The following is a 12,988-nucleotide window of genomic DNA, read 5'->3' as shown; positions in this document are numbered from 1 at the left end:
GAAGAAATGCTCTAACTTCTGAGCATATTGGAGAAAAAATTTTTTTTGTGGGGAAACAATTCTTATATCTGATCTCAAACTCTTGGCTTGAATGAAGATTTATAAAATGAGGAGACTCATTTTTTTAACTGAAGTATCCTTTCATCCAAATAAAAAAACATAAAGTAAACACATTAAAATATAATTTTAACTCATCCTCTGAGACTTTTGAGGGAGCCATATTTCAGTAGGGCAATTTGGCAAAATCTATCAACATTTAAAAATTTATATCATTTGACTGAGCCATTCTACTGCTAGGAATATTTGTTGGTCCCATGGATATACTACAAAAGTATGCTAAAATATAAAGATGTTTATTGCATTATGTATGTATACTAAAAGTCTACAGTTAGAATAATGGTTAAGTTCAGTATAATACATCTATACAGTATTAAACTATGCAGTCATTAAAAATAATGAAGTAGCGCTTCCCTGGTGGCACAGTGGTTGAGAGTCCGCCTGCCGATGTAGGGGACACGGGTTCATGCCCCGGTCCGGGAAGATCCCACATGCCGCAGAGCAAGCTGGGCCCGTGAGCCATGGCCGCTGGGCCTGCGCGTCCGGAGCCTGTGCTCCGCAACAGGAGAGGCCACAACAGTGAGAGGCCTGCATATCGCAAAAAATAATAATAATAATAATGAAGTAGATAGGACTTCCCTGGTGGCACAGTGGTTAAGAATATGCCTGCCAGGGCTTCCCTGGTGGCGCAGTGGTTGAGAATCTGCCTGCTAATACCGGGGACATGGGTTCGAGCCCTGGTCTGGGAGGATCCCACATGCCGTGGAGCAACTAGGCCCGTGAGCCACAACTACTGAGCCTGTGTGTCTGGAGCCTATGCTCCGCAACAAGAGAGGCCGCGATAGTGAGAGGCCCATGCACCGCGATGAAGAGTGGCCCCCGCTTGCCACAACTAGAGAAAGCCCTTGCACAGAAACGAAGACCAAACACAGCAAAAATAAATTGATTAATTAATAAACTCCTACCCCCAACATCTAAAAAAAAAAAGAATATGCCTGCCAATGCACAGTACACGGGTTCAATCCCTGGTCCCGGAAGATTACCACATGCCATGGAGCAACTAAGCCCCTGCACCACAACTACTGAGCCTGTGCTCTAGAGCCTGTGAGCCACCACTACTGAGCCCATGTGCCACAACTACTGAGCGCACACACCGCAACTACTGAAGCCCATGCACTCTAGGGCTCACAGGCAGCAACTATTGAAGCCCACATGCCTAGAGCCCATGCTCTGCAACAAGAGAAGCCACCGCAATGGGAAGACCATGCACTGAAACAAAGAGTAGCCCCTGTTCGCCGCAACTAGAGAAAGCCCAAGTGCAGCAACAAAGACCCAATGCAGCCAAATAAATAAATAAATAAAATTTTTAAAAAAAGAATGCTAGGGGGCTTCCCTGGTGGCGCAGTGGTTGAGAGTCCGCCTGCCGATGCAGGGGACACAGGTTTGTGCCCTGGTCCGGGAAGATTCCACATGCCGCGGAGCGCCTGGGCCCGTGAGCCATGGCCGCTGAGCCTGCGCGTCCGGAGCCTGTGCTATGCAAGGGGAGAGGCCACAACAGTGAACGGCCCGCGTACCGCAAAAAAAAAAAAAAAAAAAAAAAAAGAATGTTAAGGGAAAAATTGAAGTAGATATACATCTATTAATATGGAAATATCTTTAAAGTATACTGTGAAGTGAAAAACAAAGTACAAAGTAATATACATCATACTTCTTTTTTGTGTATATATTTAAAGAACATGCATACATGTATATGTGTAAGGGAATGTGTGGAAGAATTTTCCCTCCATTTTCTACCTATAAAAAGAGAAAAGTGATTATGTGTAGGAAGAGGTTCTGGCTATAGGTAGAACAGACCTCAGGTGTTACATTTTTCTTTCTGTTCTTTTTAAACTTTTCAAATGCAGGCATATATTATATGTATTTTTTAAATGTCAGCAGAATTTTTCTGGTTATATAATAAATCATCTTAATTTTCTTCTTCATGCATTTCTATATATTTTAGAACACAATAAATATTATCAAATAAATAAGAGGCAGACTAACTTAATATATTATGGTGTTCTAAAAATAAATTTGAATCTCAAGAGATCTAGTTTTTTATTGCAAATCAACTATTACAACAAACTAGAAATAAACCAGTTATGCTACAAACTATCACTCTTGCTGAAACAATGGGTGACAACTGAACAGACAAGTTCATTTCTAGTCTATGAAATATACTTACTCTGGCAGAAATTTTGAGAATAATATTACAGAAGTGGCTGTAATTATGGACTTAAATTACATTATTCAGATTTCATCAAAACCCGTTTCTAAACTGTTTCCTAGACTCAATTCTACAACATTTATTCATTGCGTGGTATGCTTGCTCTCATTCTTCTAAATGCTGAAATGAACAAAACAGACAAAAAAGATCAACTGTCATGGTGTTCATATTTTAGTGAAGAAGGAGAAAGGAAAGAGGAGATATTTATTTAAATTACATAGTACTTTATATATTAGGAAGGTATGAATAACAGAGAAAAATAAAGCAGTGAAGGAGGATAGGAAACACTGGTGGGAAATTGTAATTTCAAAAAAGATGGTCAGGGATCTGATTTTATTTGTAAGCTGAAAAGTAACTAAAGCCGTATTTCTAAATCATGTTAAACATGAATAGTCTTATTTAACATCAAAACATATTTTCAATTTTCACAAGATTCTTGCTGTAATTTGAGGAGCCCATTATTTTGAAAAATTCATGACCGATAGCCACAATTAACTTTGAAACACTCAAGTGTTACTACTCTTTTGAAAAACTAATATTTATTGAGTGATGATTCTATACCAAGGATTGTTCTAAGCACTTTACATGAATTTTCTTCTTACTGAATCCTAACAAAAGTCTTATGAAGAAGGTAAAAGTATTATCCCTATTTTATGGATAATAAAACTGAGACACAGAGAAATTAGGTGAATGGCGTTCTATTAATATTTCTTTAAATGGAAGTTACTATACTAATTACAGCAGCATTTTCTGTACATATTTAACCATGTTGTGTGTTTTGTTAGAGATACAAAAATCAAAATGGCAATATTGGGAGGGCAGATAACGGTTTTGCAATTTCCATCCAATAACACACAGATCCTCAAGGCTCCACAGCACATGAGGAACCACTGGTCCAAGTTTTCTCTGGCATTCAGCCACATCTGAATAAACCCTCTTGTGTTCTGGGTAGTGGAGTTCCAAGCATCTAGATGCTCCAGGAACACTAGTTAGCGTTATTAGAAATTCAATGAAGGAATGCATCTCATCCAAGAATGAGGAGTCTTGGGCTGTTACTTGTCATGTAGTCTCAACCTTACTGTTCCTGCTTAAGCCTCCGTCTCATCATCCATAAAATGAGGGAGTTTAATCTGAAGGTTTCAAAGATCCGTTCCAGCTCTAACTTCTATGACTCTAAAACTAGAGATAGTTGGACAGTGAACTCTCTTTAACAAGCTTCCAAGGTGCCAGAAAAGTAAATAGAGCTTCAAAAAGAAGGGTTCCAAAGTCCTTCCCCAGGCCCAGAAAAGTATGAAAAACTGAAAGGTAGTACTAGGTGGTACTTGAGGGCACTGTCCACACACAATAAGCAGTTATTTGGAAAAGTATAAGACTACATAAAAATTTCCATTTAGGAATGAAATGAGATACAAATATATACTACATAGTTTGTCTTGTAGCCTATCACTGACAGTTCAGAGAAACTTACTAGTACTGGGGTTTGTAACTATGGGAATGTCCACCCTAAAAATCTTTAGAAATAACATTTATACTCATAAGCATGTGAATTTACAGGTGTTACTTTGCCTTAAGGAAGGCAAGATGTTCTCTAAGATCATATTTGAGGTTGTAACTGAGAATGACCTATAAAGTTTTACCTCACAGATGTTTGGTATGTTTTATATCATTTCTTTTCAGGGTCTGGAGGCTCTCCAGGCATGGCCAGACACTCCATCTTATATTTCATCCTGCTGAGTGCTCTGATTGACAAGGGCCAAGCCTGTTTCTGTGATCATTACCCATGGACTCAGTGGTCCAGCTGCTCAAAAACCTGCAATTCTGGAACCCAGACCAGACAGAGGTGGGTGTGGACTTTGTAGCTTTTCTTTGTGCGCTGTGAAACCTCAAGGACAGGGTTAGCAAAATCAAAAGTGCCACACTAAGTGATGGGAAAAAAATATATCTAAAAGTATAACTTTTGCAGACTATAACCCACAATTTTTTTTTTTAATTCTGAAAAGAATTCATGAATTTGGATGGAATTTGAGGTCTTTTCCACATAAGGTTGAAATGGAGTCTACTTTTGTTCTCCACGAAAATTGAGGTGTTTCAAAGAAATTTAATTAAGAATCTGTGCAATATTTTCAGTTGACTAACTTACTTAGAATCACTACTCAGGCTTTTTTCCAATCAGCACATAACTCTGCTTGCCTACAGTTAGAGAGTTAATTATAGAGAATTTTCTACTCATTCAACTGAGTCTAACAGGACCTCAATTGATCAGCACTGCTACCTATTAGCTTGATTGTTGTCATGGACCAGCAGGCAAGAAACTGTGTTTACTTGATAACATTTAATAATTCAGCCTTTTCATCAATTCAGACTACTCATCCCCCACAGTTTCTTTAAATCTGTTAGATATTTCTAGTCCATGAAGATGCACACATGACTTGGAGGAGAAAGGCATATATTTAATGTGTTTTAACTGTTATAGCACTTTTTTGAGATCTATGTTAGAAAACTATTTTTACATATGTAGTGTGAGTGTCATTAAATCACCAACTGACTGCCCCAATAAACCATCCACGAAGGATGTAAGAACAGATTTGTTTCTAATACTTCTCTACTCAAGAGTCCCTCAGTAGCTCTCTACTGCCTACCAAATAAAGTACCACAATATATTCCATCCCTCTCAATTATGCACTTCTCAAGTCCGTCCCACAAGTCCCTTCACAGACGTGTCATACTCTCCACCTCTAATCTTTGCACATGATCTTCCTTCTGAATGCCCTTCCCTTTCTTGCCTGGGAAATTCACATGAATTTTTCAAAATGTATCTCTCATGTCACTTTCTCCCTTACTCTTTGGGCCCACGGCACTCTGGCTCTATCACAATCATTGTATTTATCACCCTGTGTTGTCATCTTTTAAGCAATTTGCAGAAACTTTCTTCTTCCTTTTCTTTCCCTTTCAGTCCCTTCCAGGAATTCAGTCAGGGCCAGCTTCATGGACGTGTGACCTGTGCAGTCGCACAGGACCGCACACTGAGAAGGGCTCTGTGCTTGGCTTAATGCTCTGCAGTCATTTTCTTGAAATTCTTAATAAGCTTTGAACGTGAGGCACCCCCCGTTTCCATTTTGCACAGGGCCCAACAAATTATGGACCCAGTGCTGAGTTCCAGTAAGTGGTAAGAATTGCACATATGCCACACTGCCTGATTTTCCAGGAAAACCCTCTTTCCTTGTATTCACTGTAATTGAGTCAATGATCTTTTTCTTATGGAGTTGCAGCCACAATGAATACACTCATTCTAAGCAGCTTTTTCCTCACTGTTACAGATACATCGTTGTGGATCAGTACTATCTGGAAAACTTTTGCGACCAGCTTTGCACCAAGCAGGAGACCAGAGAATGTAACTGGCAAACTTGTCCGATCAATTGCCTCCTGGGAGATTATGGACCGTGGTCAGACTGTGACCCTTGTGTTGAAAAACAGGTAGGTGATATGTGGGTGTATTCAGGAAGTCGGAATCACGGTAAAATTCTCGAATTCCCTGACAGACTCAACAGTCATAGAAATGCTGAATTTCTTCAATATTTGAAAATGAACTGTCCCAGCTTCCACTGAAGGAAAATTCCATTTAGCAACATGTTGGGGGGGAAGGAGGATTCATTTTGCATGGTTTATTGTCATGTGAACACCAAAAACAATGTTCTACCCCCCAGAATTGGTATTGCACTCGCCCAGCTCTGAATTCCACTGCCTGTGCCCTCTGAGAGCTCACAAAGCAAAAACAAGTGCTAAAAAATGGGGATTTCAGTCCAAGGTTTAAAATCAGACAGAAATGAGGGGCATTAATTAAAATGACTCCTTGCCTTTCCTCTAACATCCCTCTCCCCATGGGAAAGTCCCTCTATTTGTTTATTGTTCCCAGCTGCAATATTTACCCATCTCAAGCTCATTCCTGTAAGGACACTGGCCCATGTGAACCCCAGTCAGGTCAGGGGCTAAGCATTCAGACATTAGGGAAGTAGACAGAACTCATTATTGGAGCACCCGCTCTCTGAGAGAAATTGTTCTACGCCCTTTACATACATCACCTTATTCAAACTTCACATCACATTGTTTTTCTACCCATTTTATAGATGAGGAAGTGACAGCTCATTAGGGGTTAAGTAATTTGCCCAAGAATACACCACTAATGAATAGAAGACTACATTTCGAACTTGGATTTTTCTGACTTCAAAGTCAGTACTTTTTAATCCTGTCCTATTTCTTTCCCTCTCTGACTCTTTGTTTTACTACTGCCTGTTTAAAATCTTCTAAAGTGTGGAGAATGTGTCAGCCCTGGTTTCCATGGTGACTTCCTCATGCAAAAGAGCCCCCAAATCCTTTCACATTTATCACGTCACACTATCTTTGAGGAATAAAAGAGCTACTGTTATTACCTGGAAGATTTACTGCACTCAGGACACGCTCAGTAAATATGTGTGCATTTGATTTCTATTCAATTTAGAATCATATGATTTCAGAGTTAGAAATCTTAAGAAATCTTTTGTCCCAGTTCCTCATTTTACAGGTTGGAAAAGTGAGACCCAAAAAGTATTGACTTCCCTAAGGACACACAATAACAGAACTGGAAAAAGTCATTATTTAATTCAGCAAACGCCACTATAGGAAAAATCACTACTGTGATTGAGAAGCCCAGTTTTCTTAGATAGTTTTTGGCTTTGACCCAGCCTCAGTTACTCACCTTTCTCTCCTTTTCTTTCAGTTTAAAGTTAGGTCCATCTTGCGCCCCAGTCAGTTTGGAGGACAACCATGTACTGAGCCCCTCATGACCTTTCAACCATGCATCCCTTCTAAGCTCTGCAAAATTGAAGAGGTTGACTGCAAGAATAAGTTCCGCTGTGACAGTGGTAATGTACTTTTGGAAAATGTTCAGTCTTCATTAAAAATGACTAAATAAATTTATTCCAATTGACTCCCAGTGAAAGTCATGATAGAGAAGTCCCACCATATTTTAAGCCTGTGGGGACAGGGGTGTTATGCTACCAATTACATGCTATTCATGTGTAAAATTACAGCTTTCAAGCTATAATCATCTTGACCACTTACTTGATTCATTTGCTCATCAAGTACAACTCCCAGGTTCCTACACTGTGATGCAGCAGTAAGAAGAGAATGAGGAGAAGGAAACGGAGGAAGAGGCAGATACTTTTAAAAATTGGCTAGGGCTTCCCTGGTGGCGCAGTGGTTGAGAGTCCGCCTGCCGATGCAGGGGACACGGGTTCGTGCCCCGGTCCGGGAGGATCCCACATGCCGCGGAGCGGCTGGGACCGTGAGCCATGGCCACTGAGCCTGCGCGTCCAGAGCCTGTGCTCCGCAACGGGAGAGGCCACAGCAGTGAGAGGCCCGCGTACCGCAAAAAAAAAAAAAAAAAAAAAAAAAAAAAATTGGTTATTAAGAAGCACAAATCTAGAATCAGAATAAGCAATTGAAAAAGGGTGACAGAGTTTTAAAATTTTAATATAGTTTATTAAGATAAGAATATTAAAGCTAAGATAGTATGTCAAGGGGATGACTAGAGATGATGTGACAAATTTTCTGGTGTGGTCCATTGAATGACTCCAAAGGTAATTGTCAGAAGAGGAGGTTGAAAATGATTTAAATGGTGGCAACGTTCCCTTCAAGTCCAATTCTCATTCAGAAAATTGTAAATTTTTTAATTTAAGTATCATTAGATTATAATCAAATTTTGAATATACCACTTAATCTATGTATTCTCTTGCTAATTAACGGCTCTCCAAAGCTCAACACTTTGAACAGTCTAGATGAGATTTCTACACACTTTTTCAGGAAAGGTCCAGATGCCAAATATTTTAGGCTTTGCTGGCCAGACGGTCTATGCAGCAGCTGTTCAACTCTGGCATCTTAGCATCAAAGCTGCCATAGACAGTAGATAAACAATTGAGCATGGCTGTGTTCCAATAGAATTTTATTTACAAGAGCAAGTGGCAGGTCAGTTTTCATCCATGGGCCATAGTTCACTGATTTCTTATATAAATAGTCAATTTAAAGTTAAAATTAGAGTTCAGATGAATAAAATCCCATCATTTCTGTGTACTCTGAGATACACTGAAAAGTATTTAGAACTAAATAGCAGATTTCAAATTCCTATAGAAAACTGACCCCAGACCTGGGTCTAATGTTTCTCTCTTCTTACTCCTTGCTTGCTGCCTTCAGCTTTGCCAATCTTTTCTGAATGTCAGGCAGGAATGCTGGTGTCAGGGTTTTCCCTCTGTACCTCATCCCCCAAGCCTGAGATGTGAGGGTGGGACATGGGTCGGGAGATAGACATTATGCCTACAAAAATAAGGTCATGTCACATATTGACAAAAGAGGGAATATAAGAAAAATCTTGATGGCAATGGCTCAGGGGAATGCAGACCTTAACATTAAAACCAGAATATTAAGATAAAAATTTAGAACTGAAGCACAACTATTTGAACCATGAAGGGTAGTTTTTAGAACAGATTACCAGGAAGAACTCTTTTATTCAATAGATGATAAATCTATGAGATTTATTACAAAAGAGCTTTGTTTAGGCCAGAAATATACACAAGTTTGAGAAGGCTTTAGATACATCCATGAGCTAACAATTCATAATGAGGGAGTTCAGGAAAGTTAGTGGTATAGGCACAGCTGATCTCTAGTTCATCAGCAATATGTCCATAACTAGTGATAGAAACTGAACTGTTGAAATACATCTGTAATGGTGGGTAAGCAGCTGCTACCCTGAGGTCTCTTAGTGACCTCTGCCCTACTGTCCAGATCCCTTGACCAAGAATCTCTAGATCTTCCTAGGATCCAACCACTAACCAGCTAATCCCTGGCACAAATATGGTTGGAATCCATTCTGACTGAGTTGTACCATGGCCTATTGGTTGTTAAATATTCCACTGAAGATGGTATACCACTGTGCTCTCCTAGAAACATCCACTAATGCCACTCTGAAAGGGAATACAATGTTGAATGGACCATTATTTGTCTGACTCAGGATATTCAGAATGATGTTTGGCTCAATTAACAACAACATCAAAAAATGTCTATCTTTCCTTTCCTCTTTCATGATTGCATCTTCAGAGTCCCCCAAGACTGAATATATTACTTTAATGTATACATGGATCTTCGAGAAGTACCCATGAGGATAATCCCCATGCACTATGCCAACTCCTCTCTCAAAGTTGTAACTTTAAGCATAAAGATGAGAATTTGCAACTAGTTATAAAAATAATATACCATTGTAGTAACACAAATCAGTTCAAGTAAATAGGAAAATCATGTACCATTCAAACGACTACATAGTTCCAGGTGTAAGTATATATATGCATGTGCTGGCTAAAGCATGCTGACTTCTACAAATCCTGTACTATCCAAATTTCCCTTCATTTTTCCCATTCCTTCTTTGGTATAGGGTATATTTATGGCTTACAATCTCTCTCCCCTTGTGCTTCCTATTCCATTGCGTTTCCAAGGTCTGGAATCATTCTCAGCTGTGTCCCATCACAGACCTATATCACTCCTGCCACCCATTCCTAAACATCACCGAAGAGAATTCCTCTTGCTTTCATCCCTACCCTTGCTAATAAATCCTCTCTAATATCCCTGGAAGTACCAAATGAATAATTGAATTCCTAACATATCTGGTACCCTGCTCACAAACCTAGGTCAATGAGAACTGTACCTTACATGTGTACCCCTATCTCCACCTGATAAAATGGGATACTTTTTAATGTAACTGTATCAAAAATTAGTTTTTGTTCAAATTTGTGAGTGCTAGGTTCAAAACTTTTAAAAACTGTCATATTTGTCCTTTCTTTTTCTTTAGGAAAATCATCTCTATTGCATACTAAATTACCCATTCTGCTCTGCCCTAAGAAAAGCAAACAGAAAAACTAGAGATGTGCTGTTTTAAAAACAGAGCGTCTTTCAGGTTATATCTTGGGAATGACAGGAATTCAATTCCCTCTGTATTTTCAGTCTTGTATGTTTATGATGCTCAGAACTATAATAATGGTCTCGATACAAGATTCTGAATAATCAAAGGAGGACTTAATTACTTTCATTACATTCTACCTTCTTCCTGAATGTTATTAACCAAAAAACTAAGTACTTTCTGGGGAACTCCCTATTAGTACAAAAATTTAATTCAATAGAATACCCAATTTCCCCAAGCATTTCAGTTAGTCCAAATAGTCATGCATAGCTGTAGTGAGATGTTGATCACAATTTAAAATAGGTAACCAGATACTCCTGAGTAAAACATTTAATCATTGTCAGTGAGACCTGTACGTAATGGTACAGATGCCAGCATCCCTGACTATAGGCAAGAGGCTGAGGGGCAGGAGGCGAGCTATCTGTCATTGTACATAAACCATTTCAAGTTCAGTAATATATAGGCACATACTAATTCCTAGGATCCTTATGAAATTCATCAAGTTTAAAAAGGAAGGGAATTGTCTGGGTATATGGAGTTGGTACTATTATCTAAATTCACTCAAACTGCTACCTAATACTGTAGTACCTAGGCATTTAATTTGTCCAAATAAAATAATTAGATATAGTAAATTATATGCAGTGAAACAATTATTAACAGTAATCATAAACAGTGAATATCTACATTAAAATATGTAATAATTATGTATAGTAAAATACACTGATAGTAAGTGTGCAATTTGATTTTGACAAATATATACACCCATGAAAACAATCCCCAATCAAGGTACAGAAAATCTCCATAAACCCAAAAAGTTCCTGCTTTCCTCTTTCCAGTTAATCTCTCTCCTTGTTGTTGAACATCAGATAAAGGATTCAAACGGCGTGACTCTTCTGTGTCGGGCTTATTTCACCCAACATAAAATTTCAGACATTCAGCCACGTTGTTATGTGTACCAGTAGACGTGTGTGTGTGAAATTATAGTTTTTTTGAAAAAAACAGTGACCTTGAGTCTGTTATCCTGAATCAAAAAAAATTCTAAGCCTATTAATTTTCTCCTACAGAAGATGATTTCTGCAGCAAGCTCACTGTAATGGTAATGGGATTCTAGAATTATTTCCCTTATTTAAGACAATGAGCTCAACAGTGACTAAATAATTATATCCTGACTCTTGTAATCCTAAAAAATAAGGGAAAACATCAGTTTGTCATTCCATTTCCATATTTCCTAATTTTTTATGAAAAATAATGAAAACTTGCCTTCAACCTTCCCTTGAAATTTAAAGTACTCATGTTTCAAATCAGCAAATACTTTCTTAAATGATCATTTGTTGTCAATGTTGCTGTTTCTTGACTAGGTCGCTGCATTGCGAGCAAGTTGGAATGCAATGGAGAAAATGATTGTGGAGACAATTCAGATGAAAGGGATTGTGGGAGAAAAAAATCAGTATGCTCACGGCAGTATAATCCCATCCCTAGTGTACAGCTGATGGGCACTGGGTATGTATCATCTTTTTATCATTTGGGAAGTAGGACCATCTCAGAACTAATGAGTTGGAAGCAACAATGAAGCAATGAGACCCACCATTGTCTACATTCCTCATGAATGTCTTACTCCTCTCACCAGCCCTGTCCCAGACACTAGGCTACCACACTCAAGCAGCTCACGCAGGCCATAATCCTCATTCCTAAGGAACAAAAGAATTTAGCATTTTCATATTTAGTTCATAGCGGACAATGCTGTGAGTACTTCATAAACATAGTTTGTTTTAATTCTTATATAGCCTTCTGACAGCTCTGGAGGGGATCAGGGGAAACTGGTGGGAGGCCAGCCAAGCTGGGAGGTACCAGGGTGGATTCCCGGGACTATATCTTGAAAGGGTGAGGACCCACTCAGAAATGTGCAGTCTCCACATCTGTATGTTGGAAGACTACAAACTGATTTGAGGTTAGGTCCTAAAATTTCCTAATTAGAGTTGATTTCAATGAGAGTGCTTCAACAGCATCTTCTTATCAATGTGCAGAAATCGTTTCCTTCTTCTCCATTCCCTGGAAGAAAACCTCAGCCAAAAACGCCTACTGACAATGGAGAAAAAGCGTATCAAAAAGTACGCCTGTGAGTGTACTGAAAGTGAAAACACTAAAGAAGCAAAACCATTCTTCAAGCATGAGAGGGAAGCCCTGAGCCAATAGTGGAGACAGAGCCAGAAGGAAAGGAGTCAGGCAAACACAGAAAAAATAGGGTGATCAAAAAACAATGATGTGAAAAAGTAGGGGAGTAAGAGGAGATGTGAACATGGCGAGGGCATCCAAAACTTCCTCTTACATGGACTATGTGATGTATGGGTAGGTCAGTACAGTTTAAAGGCAGAAGGTCAGACCTGCATTACCATCTGGTTCTACTTGCCCAACTTACAAACCAGGAAAAGGAGCCTCAGAGAGATTAACTAACCTGTCCAAGTTTAACAACTAGTAAATGGAGGAACAGGATTCAAACCCAGCCTCCAAGACCTGGGTTATTTCTACCATTTCATTCTGATTTGGGACAATATCCACCTTAGAGATGAGAACGTAATGGAAGAAACCTCGGTGGGCCACGCAACCCTCCTCCTGATCTTTAAATAATGCTCAGAAATTCTAATGTTCCTCTTTTAGGTCATGAGGACATTGGAGGTTTGGCAAGGGAT

The 12,988-nt window shown here is 39.1% G+C and overlaps 1 protein-coding gene across 1 annotated transcript in view; it reads left to right on the top strand.

Annotated features, from left to right (window-relative positions):
- The first annotated feature begins 4,020 nt into the window (after nucleotides 1-4,020).
- Nucleotides 4,021-12,988, top strand: part of C6 (complement C6) — an 84,654-nt gene continuing 75,686 nt past the window's right edge. Inside the window, exons 1-4 of the mRNA XM_060146040.1 lie at nucleotides 4,021-4,163; nucleotides 5,641-5,797; nucleotides 7,077-7,221; nucleotides 11,660-11,801. Of these exons, the coding sequence (XP_060002023.1) occupies nucleotides 4,021-4,163; nucleotides 5,641-5,797; nucleotides 7,077-7,221; nucleotides 11,660-11,801 (587 nt within the window). The remainder of the gene's footprint in view (nucleotides 4,164-5,640; nucleotides 5,798-7,076; nucleotides 7,222-11,659; nucleotides 11,802-12,988) is intronic.

Source organism: Lagenorhynchus albirostris, chromosome 3 (genome assembly GCF_949774975.1).
Source record: "Lagenorhynchus albirostris chromosome 3, mLagAlb1.1, whole genome shotgun sequence".
In the NCBI taxonomy this organism is placed as follows: domain Eukaryota; kingdom Metazoa; phylum Chordata; class Mammalia; order Artiodactyla; family Delphinidae; genus Lagenorhynchus; species Lagenorhynchus albirostris.
The sequence above is the reverse complement of the archived record's forward strand: the minus strand, read 5'-3'. Positions and strand labels throughout refer to the sequence as shown.